Source organism: Oenanthe melanoleuca, chromosome 12 (genome assembly GCF_029582105.1).
Source record: "Oenanthe melanoleuca isolate GR-GAL-2019-014 chromosome 12, OMel1.0, whole genome shotgun sequence".
NCBI lineage: Eukaryota > Metazoa > Chordata > Aves > Passeriformes > Muscicapidae > Oenanthe > Oenanthe melanoleuca.
Genome location: NC_079346.1, coordinates 18,931,876 through 18,947,311, shown reverse-complemented (window position 1 = coordinate 18,947,311; position 15,436 = coordinate 18,931,876). Strand labels below are relative to the sequence as shown.

The window sequence follows — 15,436 nt, the reverse complement described above, 5'->3', positions numbered from 1 at the left end:
ACTGCATTTTATCTCCAGCGTTGAAAGCAAACTGAATACTGTCATTACTTCCTGCTGAGTCAGTGTGATTCTATTGATTGGTCAGACAGGCCCCAAATATCCCACGTATCCCACATGTCTCAGGTTTTGTTTGTGGCCCTTCAAGTCTGGGGATTGTGACGTTCTTGTTAATGTCAAGTGTCAGGTATTGAACCATCACAGAATGTGATGATGCATGAATCTGTAAATTCTTTTGAAAAGGGAGCTGAAAATCCTATAAAGCTTTATTGTGAAAGCTCAGGAGTCTCTGGAGAGTGCATCAGGTGAGATTGCAAATTGCATCTTGAGGTGAGTGGTCAGTGCAGCGGTCATGTCAGTGCAGCAGAGTCACTTCACTGTCTTTTCACCACATTATCTTCCACAACACATTTATGATCATCAAACCAGGGAGCAGTGGGAGTGTTGGCAGCAGCTCCTGGGAGGATGTGTGCTCCACCCAGGAGGAAGCACTGAAAGAAGTGGCTTTGAACTTACCTAGTACAAGAAGGCAAGTTTTTTTCCAAATGTCTTCATCTACCAGAGGAAATTTTAGGGATGTCTTTTACAAGGAGTTTGGGTTAATTTCATCATGTCTTTGAAATCTTCCTTGCAAATTAAGATCCCAAGCCTTAATTAACAAATGTCCTTTCTGTGTGGTACATGAAGCTTGGCTGGAATGCAAAGAATTAAGAACCTTAAAGAAGTGCATGAATTGTAGCAAATACTTCTGCTTTGTTCAGTAGAAGTGCTACAGGGATGAAAATTTTAAAAGCATGGAAAGTCACTATCATCACAATTGAAATTTCAATTTTTAGCTTTTCTGCCTTTCCTATTTTAATATCAATTTCTAGAAGCCAAAGGGCAGTTTTCTTATCAGAGGCTCTTTTTTAGGATAGGCAGCTATGGGTGGGGTAAAAGTTGAGCACAGCTGGTAGTCCAGTTCACTTAATCACTGATAGATGCAAAACATCAGTAGCACAAAGCTCCCTGAAGAATGGAGAACACAGGACATTGGGAAAAAAAATTGTAGGTAATTGAAAATAATTTTTCTGGGAGTTCTCTTGGAAGAATACAAGAAGTTCTATTGGAACCCATGGCAGAGGGTTTGGAACAAATCATCTTTAGGAACCCTCCCAGCCCAAACCATTCTGTAACTCCATGATTATCACTTGATCACGGAATTCTTTTCAAACTGTGACTTGGCCTTCAATTTGGAACCTTAGTTTTAATTAAATAAGTGCACTTTTCGAAGACCATTTATAGTAGCTAGTGAGCTAGAAGGTAAAGTATCCCCCAAAATGGAATTATTTCTGCCAAAGAAATTGCAACTGAGTACCAGCTTCTGTGCACTGCTGTGGCTCTGAATGGCAGCAGTGATTCCCCCTGGCAGTGGGCTGGCAGTGTGTGTTCCCATTCATTCCTCCCAAAGGAAGGGTTGCAGGTGCATGCCCAGAGTGCAGCAGCTCCCAGGGAGTCTTAGGCAGGCCAGCTGTGTTGAATTGGGCATTTTCTTCAGTGGAGCTGGAAAGGGATGTGGACTGGGAGAATAGCACTAGAAACCATTCCTCCCTCACAGGCAGAAGGAAAACACTACCTAGAAAGGTTTATTTTGCAGGCTGCAAATCCTGCCAATGCAAATCCAGCCTCTGAGACTGGTTTGCTTACAAACAAGGCTTCAAGAGGCCTTTTGACTGCTCCTTTGAAAAGAAAAACAAGGAGAAAAAAGAAAAAGGAGCTGTGATTTCATTCTCCTGTTTGTTTTGACTGCAGGCTGGAAATACCAGGTTTACCAGTTATTGCATCCCATTCTGGTAGGATTTTCAGGTTCCATCCTGCTACTGATGGTTCTGAGAGATGAACTAGAACGGAGTGTTTGACCTCAGCAGTGTGAGGAGACGTGTCCTGCCCGTGGGTCAGCAGTGCAGGGCTGGATTGCCACAGAGCCTTGTGCCACCAGGGGGGTGACAGCAGCTCTGGGGCCTGCCAAGCGTTTGTGGCTGCCAGGTGTGTTTGTTGTTAACGCTGCCCGGGGTTACTGTGTCCCCTGCCCGCGGTGACACCCGGCAGGGCCATGGCAGGGACAGGGACAGGGCAGTGCCTGCTCAGCACTCCTGGGCACGGGACACAAACACCTTCTGTGCTAACAAAGCAGTGTCAGCAAAACCGGGGCAGCATCAGAACGCTTTGAAAACTTGTTGCAGCTGTGCCTGGTGTTAGAGAAGATGGGAGATAAGGGTTGGCATCACCCAGACTCAGTTTTTAATCTAGCAGAGCCTGGAGTCATGTTTAGTGTCTCCTTTGGGATATCAGCTGTTGGAAGGCACTGTAAATGGTCCTCCCATCTGGCAGGATTCCTGTGGCATTGTGTTCCTTGCCATGGGAGCCAGTCTTGCTGGTGCTGATTGCTGAAATTACTGCTGAGGAGAGGCTGCAAAGTGCAGCTCAGGGACTGTTTCACTGCTCTGAGCTTGGTGCCAGGGCATCATTTAGGCTTTACATCCTAATCCTACATGTACTTCCTGGGGGTACATGAATATGACACCACTTTCATGTGCTGGAACAGAACCTGGGCCAGCAATAATTTTACAATAAATTTTCCCAGATGCCTTTCACCCCCCACATCCCTTCTTGTGTCCTCTTTTTCTCTATGGAAAGGGCAGGGACAGATGGAGAACTGTTCCCTATGTGTCCTCAGTGCATTACATGCCCTGTGCTGAAGAGTTTGCTGTAGCTTCTTTTATAACGGGCCATTATCAAGGTTCCTGCTATTCCAAAGTTCTCCCAAAGGATTATTGACAGAGATAAAAAGTCTTGATTATCTGTTTGCAATATGCAATGATGTATCATCCTTAGCCCTGAAAGCCCGACTGGCTTCCTTTATTGCACGATGGGGATGATTTTATTCCAGTTTAAAACCCACTATTGATATGAATTGGACACTAATTCCAGGAGCAGGCTTTTCCTAACATTTCTTGATTCCCTGGAATATTAATGTAAGAAGTTTTTTTTATTTTACTAAGCAGATATGAGAGGAATTTGCTGAGTGCTGGTTGGATTATACCAAAGTCAATATTACAGATTACAGTTTCTAGATAAATTCTTGTTGGAAATCTGAGGCATACAATAATAATATTTGTGAGAAGGCACATATTTCATTTTCCATGAAAGCAGCTTTAACTGTTCAACAGAGGTATAAGGTTTCCATCATTTTCCATCTCCAGGTAGAGACTGAAGGTAATTTGGATTCCTACGTACTGTTACATTCAGAAAGAGCTGCAAGCTTGGTTTCTATTTGGAATCCTTAAAAGTTGCCAAATGTTACTTACATGGTTTTTAAAAAATAGTTTTGCATGTAGTCATTAATTTAACTTCTGTAATAAGTGCACTAATCTAGTGTTCTCAATTTACACCCATCATACTCATAATGAATTTCAGTTAAGATGCTGAACATACTTCTTGTATTGCTTAGAGTCAGTCTCATGACATCCATTCAGCATTCCAGTATGTGGTCTCTAAACATCTGCTTTCGGACTGTCCTCCTTTCAATTTAAATTTGAAAGCTTATTAGAAACATTTCTAATGATTTTAAACTTTGCAAGTACAGATTGAGTAGGAGGGAGAAGGAGTAAATCAAACTGAGTTGATTCTCTTTACCTTTGAACCAATTCTTTTATTTTGCCAGCTGATCCCTAATACCTTCAATGATTTTTTTTGAATGATTTGACAGAAAGAGGAAGGGGGAGAGAAGAGGCTTGTCCAGGATTTCACAACAGAGCCATTTGCTGTCCTCGTGTGTGTGCTGAGAGGGACTTTGCTGTTGTTGCAACATCTGGACTGCAGATTATTCAGGCGCAGACGGTTCCAACAAAAATTAAAATCAAAGCACTCCATGTAACTTGTCCTCTAACATGCCGAGGAGTTAGTAAGAGGAGAAGAATGTTCTTAGTATGACTCTCATTATTTCTAAAAACATTTAGCCCTAAGTGAGAACACCCAAAGAAAAAAAAGGCTTTGTGTGTTTTGCTTTGTTCTGTGCCTGTTTTATCTTTTCTCCCGGAGGAGCCATTTTTCCTCCTTTTTTTTTTTTTCCCCCAAAACAAGTGCTTTGATTAGCATAAATTATATCCATCCAAAGCAGCTGAAATGTCAAACCAATAGTAAATTGAAGCACCAGGTTCAAATATGGACACGGGGACTCCTTTTATTGCCATTATAAGGCAATATAAACTTTCCCAAACATTGGAAGCAAATGTGCCTTTGCTGGAAGCAGCAATAGCTGAGTGCAAGTGGCCCTGGATCCCTGCAAGAGCCATTACCTCATCCCTGCCTCCAGCTCCGGCTGCCCTTAAGCATTCCAGGCACACTCCTGCCTCCCTGCTACGTGCCAGGAATGGGAGCTGAGCTCTGACAATGCCTGCGTGCCTCCTGTTGGAAAATGAGCCCGTGAATGGAGGAATTCCACCAGCTGAGCAGCTCCCAGACAGTGGCTGATGGGACTCTGGGTGCCAGGATTGGAATTCCTTCTGTCCAAAAATCTCCAGTGGTCAAATTTTGAGGGTGACAAATGTGACCAGCTGCCTTTGCAGGAATTCAGGGGACAGTTGGAATAGGGACCTGTGAAAGCTGTGTAGGAAAAAGAGTTAAGGAGAAGGGAAGGTCCTATCAACTCTTTCCTGTGTAACAGTTCATATCTACCAATTGAATTGGGGTTTTGTAGGTCATAAATGGCAAATCAGGAGATCTCTAAACTGTACTTGCACAAAAGGTATCCCTTTCAAAGGGAATGTGACTGTCAGAGTTTCTCATTTTTACTCAGCAGAGTTGCAGAACTTGAAGCTGAAGTGCTTCTGTTTGGTGTAACTGCGGTGAGGGTGTGGAGAGAGGATTTAGGGCAGGGAGGCAGAAGACATAAAGACAGGGACTGTTCCTTAATTTAAAGGACACAGTCATCCTAAAGTGTCATCCCTGACAACACTTGCATAAACATGAGGGCAATACTCAGCCCTGGCACACAGTTCTGAGAGAGGCAGCCAGTTTTCCATATTGTCCCAAAGTGGAGTGTGCTTTGCTCTGCTGGCAGCTACAAACTCCTGTCCCTGCTCTGTAAGAAATGCAGTGGGGTCAGAGGAGGTGAGAACAACCTCATAGGGTGTTTTGGATCGTTAATTTAACTAAAATATTTCCTTCTTATTGCCTTCTCTCTTGTGAGGAAGGAAGGAGTGGGGGGCACAAAAAAGCAGGCTGCCCACTGCCAAGAGAGGGAATAATGAGGAGGTAGGAAATGCTCTGGCGGGATGACTCAGGGCTGTTTTCACTAGCAAGGACATGTCCAGCTACTGCACTGCAAGTGCTTGGGGTGTGCCTCGTGTGCCTCTCCACTGCCTGCTGCCTGCTTTGTTCCACAAGGAGGATGCTTTTTACACAGCAAAAACCTTTTTCAGAAATAGCTTTAAACTCTGTTTTCCCTCCTTTATTAGAATGAGCCAGACTTTCTGCTTGTGGGCCTTTAGGTGCCTTTTATACACTTTTTACCCTTTTATAATCAGCTCTGATTCAGGCAATACTTTTCAGACCAACCTAAACGTCCAGTAGCAGTAATAATGTTCAATGTATAATTTCCTAGCACCTTGTTAGGAAATGATACCATAAAGAAACTGGTTGGTCAGGCAGAAAGTAATGGTAGAACCACGTAGGTCAGTTGCCCAATTTAATGAAAATACACATCTACAGAATTTCCTTTCTTTATTTTGCTCCCCACCAAACAGAACCGGGCACTGAGATCACTTCCTGGTGAATTCTTTCCTTAATGGCCATGAGTAGAAATCAACTTTTCGTGAACAGAGGTTACTCCAGGTAATCTGGTGTGATTGCAAGTGTTCCCTGACCTTCCCATCTGTGGTGGGAGGTCTTGAATGAACTTTAGAGAATTAATATCCTAATGTGGGAGAAATCATCCGCACTGGGGGCAAAGTGTAGTGTTCCTGCCCAAATCATGGGAATCACTATCTCCCCATTTCCATGAGGTGTAGAGAAGCTGGGAGAAATATGTTCTTTCCTGGTTTATTTTCCTGACCCAGGGATTTTTTCCTGTAATTACCACAATATGCAATTTACAGCCAATTTTTTCTCTTCATTAAACAATTATACAATTGAGAAAAGCACAGCTCAGGCTTCCCACTCAGTTTCTCTCATTTTCCTCCTCTCAATCCCCTTTTGCCTCACTGTGGAGTGAACTCTGACAAGTTGTTTTGGCACTAGTTTTGGTAGTATTTTGAGGATATTGGTTTTTTCCTTCTTAGCCAGAAGGTTTAAAATAGACATAGGGATTCTCTTGGCTTCACTGCATCACCAGTGGGCTCTTCTGCAAAAGCAAAGTAAGAAATACAACCATAGAAACAGAACTGAGCTATGTGCCAAACTAAGGAGAATGTACAGCTGTTATTGCCAGCTTGGTTATTCAAAAATATTTAACTTCTTAAATGACTCTAAGAAAAGGCTTAGGTTCTTGCTTTAAAAAAGCCATCCTTGCTTTTTAATGCTGAAGTAATGCTTATTTTTGTGAGAACTGTAGATGTTTTCAAAATGAGATCGCTGCTATCAAAGGCAAGTGAGATTATTACTTTTTTTTTTTTTACAGAGGGCTGGCATCATAGCTGCATTAAACTCCCCACCCCTGACATGAAAAGATTTCTTTGGCAGCAGCATGTTTGTGAAGTGTTCCTGTTTGCAGTGGGTTTCTAACAGCCTCTAAGAAATGTTTGTACTTCTGGTTTGCTTGTTTTCAAATTGTCTCAGTTTCCCTGTAGCAGAGACAAGGAACCAACAAACATCGGTGTGCCTTCAGAAATCCTGGAGTTCCAGAAGTGTCACCAAGCTTCTCACTCTCAGTCAGGCTGGCTTGGCCCCCTTGCCTCAGTCAGCCATTAGAGCAGTGTGTTTGTGGTTATTTACACTGTTCACAGATTTCAGATGATACTTCTGGCATTGCTGGTATTGGAAATGTCCCGTGCTCGTTTGTTAATTAATGCTCTCATTTTACAGCTCTCTTATTGTCTGAGCTCTAAAAGGAAATACAAAGATTTCTTGTGGTTTTGGGTGTTTGTAAGCTTTACATGTTTAGCAAGTCAGGGATGGGCAAGGCTTTATTCACCTTGGTGCTGTGGTTTTGTGGCAGATTTATTTTTGAGGCAGAGCTTGTTATTAATTCTCTTCTCTTGGCTGCTGTGGACACCAGGACTTTATCCACACTGTGGCTTGGATACTACATGATGGTGCAGCTGTGGGGAGAGCTTGACTGGATTAAAAACATAGTAATAAAAACCAAGCCAAATCAAACCACCAAACCAACACTGCCAAGAAAACCCACCAAAAACCCAAAACATACAACAACAATAACAACAACAAAAAGAAACAAAAAAGAAATCCAAAACACACAAAACACCTTTTTTGCCCTAGTTCAATCCCAAATCAGCAGTAGGAATGGGAAAAGGGACTGCTGGAAGTGCCACTGGAATGCTCACCCAGCTCAACACTGGGGTTTACTGGGTTTGTCCTGCACCAGGACTAGCTGCACCAGTGAACCCAGGGGATAATAGGGCATGTTAAGCCTCTGCTGATCTGTCTTCCCATCCAGAATCCAACTAAAAGCTTTTCCTTTACCAAATTCACTTTTCAGAATCACTGCAGTGTGTTTGTAAAAGCAGTATTTCCGAAAAGTTTAAAGATAACAGTTTGGATATGTTTTGGAAGTCAATCAGCTTTTACCCTTCCCTTCTTCAAAGGAGGAGCTGTTTCTGCCTGGCTTTCCTGCCTTCTCAAACTCTGGCAAATCTTGAGCACTTCTGGATATGGCCAGTACTCTCTAAGAAATTAGCTTATTAAAATATACTGGCTTGATCTGTTATTTTGAAGTTTGTATTAATCCCTCCAGTTTTTTTTTTCCCTTAGAAGTCACTTTAAACCACCCTAAATGTCTTGTTATTAATCAGTTTCTGGCAAGATCCTTAGTCCTCTAATCAACCTCTGAGAATCTTATGTAAATAATTTTGCACATCTTTTAGTGTTGATTTTTTCTTCTTCTTTCAGTAGATCCTTGTGGTTTTTTAGGGTTTTTTTGGTTTTTTTTTGTTTGGTTGTTTCATTTTAAGTTGTTCTGTTGGGAATTTTTGAGACAAGACATTTTAAAACTTATTTTGGAAGCAACCTTGTAAATATCAAAAGTTCTCTAAATAAGTACATCATCAGCTATGCAAGGTGCTAACGTTAGATGGTTTATTTTGATATTAGTTAATGTATTCAAATCTGAAAATAACTGCTCTGCTTCTGCTGCTTCCTCCATTGCTATTTATAGATTTCTTATCTTGTCTGTTATTGGTCTGTGTAATTAACAAGCCACCAGTGGGAATTTTCCTAATCACAAAAGACTCTTAGTTGTAAGTACAAAATGGTCTGTGCCCAACTGTGAGCAGACAGAAATGAGGATCATTTATCCAGGTGTCCTGACCCACATTCAGTCCTGACCCCTGCATGTCCAAGTCCCTTCTGCATCCAGTCAAACACTTGGAAAAAGTCAGGGTTTGGTGAAAAGGAAGCTTTGTTCAGTTTGAAACAGCTGGGTTTGCCAGCAGAGAATCCCTGGCTGCTTGTACTGTTCAAACCTGCCCTCCCCAAATACCTGGTGTGAAAAAACACCTTGGGAAGGAGCAAATGACTTTCTGGTGGTTTGCTGCAGGTCAGGACCCCAACCATCACCTCCTGTTGTGCTTTTAGGGAGCAACACCCTCAGACTTAGTGGTATTTGAAATTTCTGGTGCTGGAGATGACTTAAATTTCCATTATCCTATTTAGTCCTTCAGTTTCTCTGACTTTGAAAGGAGATAATATGCTGCTTATGTTAAAAGCAGAAAGGGGAGGCCCCCTTGAGTACATTTTTGTCTGAACCTATTGTTAACTTCACTTTTGAAGCAAAATTTCCTTGGCAATACAGCACTTCAGAACACTCTGGAAGAGTCATCATTTTCTGGTAAGTACTTTTTCTGGTGAATAAGATAATGTTCCACCTGGTGGGAGGTGGGAAGGAGCTTAAAACACAATAAAAACCTGAGCCTGTTTTACTTACCAGGTTGATTGCTCAAACAGGGAAGGAGCAGCCTTCATTCTTACAGCATGGGGTTCAGGTGTTATTTTCATATTATTGCTGCCAGGTTACAGCTTTTGTAACAAACTGGGCTACTTTTAAATAATCCTAGACTGCTTTCAAATAATCCCAGACTGCAAAACTCCCTGGTATTTCCAGCATGAGAGGAGGATCGATGGGAAAAGAGCTTTTGGCTTCCAGTGTTTTGTAAATGGATTTTTAACTCTGTTTTGGACACTCACTTTGCCTGTTTTGAAGGATATTTGAATCAAGTGATTTCATATTACCAAACCACAGGCAAAGCTGCTTTGGTGACAAATTTGACTTATGCAAAACTATACAACCAGAGAAGGGCTGATGAAAAATAAATTATTTCATCTTTGTGATGATTTTAAATGTTCAGGCTCATGCAGGTGGTAGGAATTAAGTTGGTTTTTAATACAATAAGTAATAATCCAGCATTTTCTATTTGTCAAGTAAAGGTGATCTTTGGATTATGTGGTGGGTTTTGAGAGCTGTTTTCTGCTTTGACAGTCACTGGAGAGGAGCTCTCCTGGGTTTGCATCACTCTTTTTTTACTGGAAAAATACAGCTCACTAACAAGGGGGATAGAGAAAACTATTCCTATGTTTTTGTTGGATGATGTGAATTTAAATTTAGAAAGATTAAGGATTCTGAAATGCATATGAACATAGAAAATACATTAGTTACAGAAAAGAGACTTTTTAGTATGAAGGAGATTAATTTTAGAAGATGACTGTGTGTGTAATCATATTTCAGATGAAAAGAGCCACAAAGCCTGATGCAAGAAATTGAGATTTGAGAACTCCCCTCTTGATTAAATTATATATATTTCTCTGATCTGTCTATTTCTTAATAGGGTATTAAGTGTATAATAATGGAATGCAGAGGAGTAGGAGAAGTGAATGATGATGTATTTAGCAATGTTATTTGCAATTAAAACCCTGGGGAAGGGTTATGGTTGTGTGATCAACTTTGTACAAAAATAGCACGGTCACCTTGTCCTCTCAGATTGATTTTGCTTGCCTTAAAGGAAATATATTCTAGGTCATCCAGGGAGCTGCAAACCACCCACTCTTACAGGTGGACATTACAGTATAATTCCTTACAAAATAAAGCTGATGATGGAATTACTGGTTCTGTAAAGATTCCCCTTGAATATTTTTTAAAGGAATGATGCTTTTCTGCTGTGTTGAACTGCTGGTTGATGCAGTGCATGGTGTGTGCTATTAAGGGGGATTTTGCAGCACCTGAGAATAAAGCAGCATTTGTCTTTATAAGCAATATATTTATGGCCAGCTCTGTCCCAACCCTCCCCCCAGCACACACTTCTTAATGAGTTAAAATGAGTGGCTTTGGTTTTGCTTTGTTTTGGGATGTGAAAGTGGTTACAGCTAAATCTGGAGCTGTATAAAGAGATGTAAAACACTGCAGAAACTGGGAAGGTGCTTGTCTGAGGGAGGAAAATCTGGGGCAGTGGGTGTGTTAAAGGAAGGAACTAAAAGTCTCAATTAGATGGGAGCTACACCATTTTTAATTGCTTCTTTTTGCTTGACTGACTGTAGTTTTCCCCCTTATTTTTTGTTCTCTCAGCTTGCAAGTGACACCACTTCAGATGTTTTTATTCATTAAGTTTAACTTCTGCCAGCAGGCAGGGGGGATGTCAGGGGAACTCTTTGTTTCTTGTTTTTCAGCAGCAGTCTTTCAATTCAGTTTCTGGAAGGTACCTCTCTCCCAGCAACAGGAGCTTTTAGTAGCTGGTGTTGGGCTCTCTTTGACTGGCAAGGGAGGCTGTTTGCATCCAGAGCTTCTCCTTGGGAGGGTTCTGGAGCAGAGAATGTGTAAAAAGAGGCAAAGCTGTCAGCTCTAGGCAGTGAGCAATGTATTCAACTACACATTCCTGAAGCTACACTAGCCCATCCTGCTGAGACTATGGTTAAAAGTGATTGAATATATTGACAATAATTGGCAGAACTCTTTTAGAATTTTAATCAGATGTGATCAGGTGGAATGGAAGGAAATTCATACTTGTGCACTGTCATTTCTCCTCAGAAAACCTGAAAAAGGAGTGCAGTATCTCATTGAGCGAGGATTCGTGCCGGACACTCCTGTTGGGGTTGCCCACTTCCTGCTGCAGAGGAAAGGGCTCAGCAGGCAGATGATTGGAGAATTCCTGGGAAACCGGCAGAAGCAGTTCAACAGGGATGTCTTAGAGTGAGTATGGTGTGGGGAAGAGGTGAGCACAGCCCGTGGTGGGAAATCTGCTGTCTCCATGGTGGGAAATCTGCTGTCTCCATGGTTCATGGAAATGCTGCTTCATTCCCCTGCCCATCCTTCTGTTGGCCAGTGTGTTCCTTAATTGTGCTAATTACTTCATTTTGGCCCTGCACATGTGCTTTACACCTTGGAATGGGAAAAAGGGTTTTGACACTCTAGCAGAACTTGCAGTAATGGGAAGCCTAAGAGCATTATTGCAGAACTGATAATAAAGTTTAGGTGAGGATTGGAAAAGGTGTGAGAATGTCAGGCTCCTTGTTTATTGTGCTTTTGCATAAAAGGAAAAATACTAAGAGCAAGGGGAATAAATTACTTGCTGTTAATCTACATTAGCTACAGTGTTACTGGAAGAAAAATATGAGCTACTGTAATTTGTCATTGTATATCTATACATTTAAGGAAATGCTTTTAGAAGTGCATAATGCTTTCTGTGGTTTCTGCATTACAGTGCTGTTACTTGCAGTGATTAATGTCTGGTCATTTCAAGACTAAAAGCTAACCTTAAAGGAAATTTATAAGCCTCTGATTTTAAAGCAGTCCTTAAACAAAGTATTAGAATGACATAATTCATGTTGCTGATTATATTAAAATGGTTCCGTTTTATTTTTTGTCAACACTGTATTTTCAAAGCAAGAAAGTAATTATTTCTCCATAAATGTTAACTGAAAGTCATGGAAAATGATGGGAAGATGAGAATTACAGTAACAATAAGAGAGTATCCAAACAAGGTTATTTTTTTTCTCTGCATTTAAGAACGTTCCTAGACACAGAGCCATTTGGTACAGATTATTGTGCCTGCTGCAGGCTGTCTGAGATTGGATATTTTGAGCAGTATAAACTATTTATTATTGTTGGAGGCATTGTGATAGTTGATTGGCCTGGAAGCACAGAACTAATAATTATTTATGGCAGTGGTACATCACTTACGATGGTCAGATATTTGTCATTCCAGCAGATCTTCTGTTAAAAAACACCAAGGTCTGCTTACATGTGCACATTCTCATTGATCTGTTATTTTCAATCTTCCTTCACATCTTACCTGTAATTATTGCAATTGCTGCTGAAAATTCAAAAAACAATTCCACTAATTCCTGTCAGATTGAAAATGGAAAAGTTTTTTCTGTTTCCAAATCTTCCCTTTGGTATTGTGTTGTTAGAAATGAAGAGACATGATGTCAATCTGTTTTTGTCCTAGCTGTGTGGTGGATGAGATGGACTTCTCCACAATGGAGCTGGATGAAGCACTCAGGAAATTTCAGGCCCACATCCGTGTCCAAGGAGAAGCCCAGAAAGTGGAGCGGCTCATTGAAGCTTTTAGGTAGGATGTGAAATAAATCCTCAGAAACCTGCTGCTTTGCAGTCACACTGCAGAACTGGGGAACTTGGACTTATCCAAGTTATTTTCCTAATTATATTTTCAGTGTCCTCATGAGCTGCAATCACTTTCAAATATGTCTTGTTTGGGAGGGTTGCTAATTATGGAATAGGAAGTTTCATTTGCTGATGTTGTTCATGTGTGGCATTTGTATTAATAGAACTTTCTCACAAGTTCTTTTTGGCATCAGTTGAAAAGATACTCCAAGATTTTTGACCATCTCTAAGAATATATTTGGATTTAGTAGTTTATATGAGTGGAATTATAAGCCCATGTACTTTTTAGGGTATGTATACTCCTAACTTTTCATAAAATACTTCAACAGTGGCAGAAAGAAGAGTCACTCATCAGTACTGACACAGGTGTATCCAGGGCAGGATAAGGTGGAAATCACCACATGGCAGTAAGCCAAAATCAATGCTGTGTTCTTACTTGATGTCAGGATATTAATCACTAAAAAAATGGGATATAGAAGTTACTGTAGTAAGTGAAGTTACAGTGGAAGTAGAAACAAACTCCTTTGCACGTTCAAGGATTGCCTTATGAGAACATGGATGGAAAGTTAAGTTGTGTCTGGAAAAGGAGCAGTAGCTTGCTAGGGCTCTGGAATGCAGCAGGTGGGTTATCTGGTGAATGTGAGCAGCACCTGCCAGCCCTGACAGCCTCCCCTGATGTTCCCAGCCAGCGCTACTGCATCTGCAACCCGGGCGTGGTGCGGCAGTTCCGCAACCCCGACACCATCTTCATCCTGGCCTTCGCCATCATCCTGCTCAACACCGACATGTACAGCCCCAACGTCAAACCCGAGCGCAAGATGAAGCTGGAGGACTTCATCAAGAACCTCAGGGGTAAGAGACCCTAAGGGCAAAGCTCCTCAAGCATTTCCCTGGCACTGTCCTTGCAGGGACACTCTGTGTCTTCTGGGAACAACTTCATGCTGCTGTCACCTGATTGCCATTTGGGCAGACTTCAGTGATTTCTGTAACAGCAAAACCAGGATTAATTGTGTAATATTTTGTCATTTTGGTCTTGTCTTTCTTGGTGGATGGATGTATTGTCAGGACCTTTCATTTTAGGACAAAAAAAACCAAAATACTTGTGGTGTTCTGGAATTTCAGATCTTGAAAATGAAAGTCCTGGTTGGTGATTTTTATTCCCTGAGATTGATATAAGGCAGCAGTGAACAACCTGTGCTTAGCAGATGTTTCAGCTTAGCAAAGTTTAAGTTAGTGCTGAGATCTTACTGTAAAATCCACAAATACTCCAAAGGCCTTATATGCATCTCTTGGCATAATGCAGCAGTTACATTTGTGGAGTTAGCCACAGCACATTCTCTCTGAGCCCCAGCCAGCATGCCAGCAGTTCTTGTTACTGCAGGCATTTTTGTAACAGGCTACCTTGCTGCAGCTGTAAATCACAAAGGGTGGGCTGTGGAAGGCTTGGACATATGGCACAGAACAGAGGTGGTTTTGTTTGCTTCTATCTGCAAACAAATTGTATTTTATCACTGTATTTTTTATGGGAGGAGTTGTTGCACTGGGTGACAAAATATTCTATCTTTGCTTCTGAATGGGAGACAAGAGTTTATTGCTTTAAAACCTGTCTAAAAAAGAGACATGCATCTCCCTGTCCCCAGAAAATCCAGCTTTAAGTCACTTGGTGAAATTGGACTCCTTCCACTGCTATTAAAAATTCAGGATCGGGCATTCAAGACACTGTGGCATTTGTTAGAATTACATGCCAATGATAATCACACAGTGGTAAACAATAATATTGGATTCAGGCTATTTTGTTGATTTGTTTTTCCAGAGTAAACTAGTTCTTTTTGAAATGTTATAGGAAATATTGGTTAAATAATTTTACTGCGTTCATAAAGTTCTCACATAGGAAATCATTTCATGAACAGCGTTGAGTAATACTGAGACAGAGGCAAAATGAAGTGGTTCTTCTGCTTCCTCCCAGGGGTGTTCTTCTGCTTCTTCCCATTCCTAGGAGAATGTCATATGGAGGTTTTAGTGTCTAAAAAGGAATTTAACTCATTGTAGCTTTAATACTGAACAGAGGAAATGTGAAAGAAAAAAAAAATCCTTAAGAAAACAGCCTTTTTATGTCTTAGTTTTAGATGGGAGTTTTAAAACAAAAAAGTCCCCAAACCTGGGTGATCTCCATCAATGTCTTGGTGTATGGGCAGCAAACTTCTGGACCAAAATCAGTGCTTAAATCATGTTCACACTGCTTCTTCTACCTGGCTGAGGCAGCACAAGGACACACAGGAGGAACTGGCTGGAAGCTGGGAAAAGCCAGCACAAACATCAGCAGGCAGGCAGCACTGGGAGGGCAGGAAAACAGAGAATGCCCAGGTTTTGTCCTGTGCAGTGTGGTCAGATCCCTGCTAACACAAGTGTGGAACAGAGAGTGCCCAGCTTTTGTCCTTTGCCCAGTGTGGTCAGATCCCTGCTAACAGAAGTGTGAAACAGAGTGCCCAGATTTTATCCTCTGCCCAGTGTGGGTCAGATCCCTGCTAACACAAGTGTGGAACAGAGTGCCCAGGTTTTATCCTCTGCAGTGTGGTCAGATCCCTGCTAACACAAGTGTGGAACAGAGAGCCC

At 41.5% G+C, this 15,436-nt stretch overlaps 1 protein-coding gene across 9 annotated transcripts in view; it reads left to right on the top strand.

Annotated features, from left to right (window-relative positions):
- The window catches only part of IQSEC1 (IQ motif and Sec7 domain ArfGEF 1), a 272,134-nt gene that overhangs the window by 235,186 nt on the left and 21,512 nt on the right, over positions 1 to 15,436 (top strand). For all 9 annotated transcript variants that reach the window (XM_056501272.1, XM_056501273.1, XM_056501278.1 and 6 more), the window contains 3 exons: positions 11,228 to 11,389; positions 12,648 to 12,770; positions 13,509 to 13,675. In XM_056501272.1, coding sequence (XP_056357247.1) covers positions 11,228 to 11,389; positions 12,648 to 12,770; positions 13,509 to 13,675 — 452 coding nt within the window. The remainder of the gene's footprint in view (positions 1 to 11,227; positions 11,390 to 12,647; positions 12,771 to 13,508; positions 13,676 to 15,436) is intronic.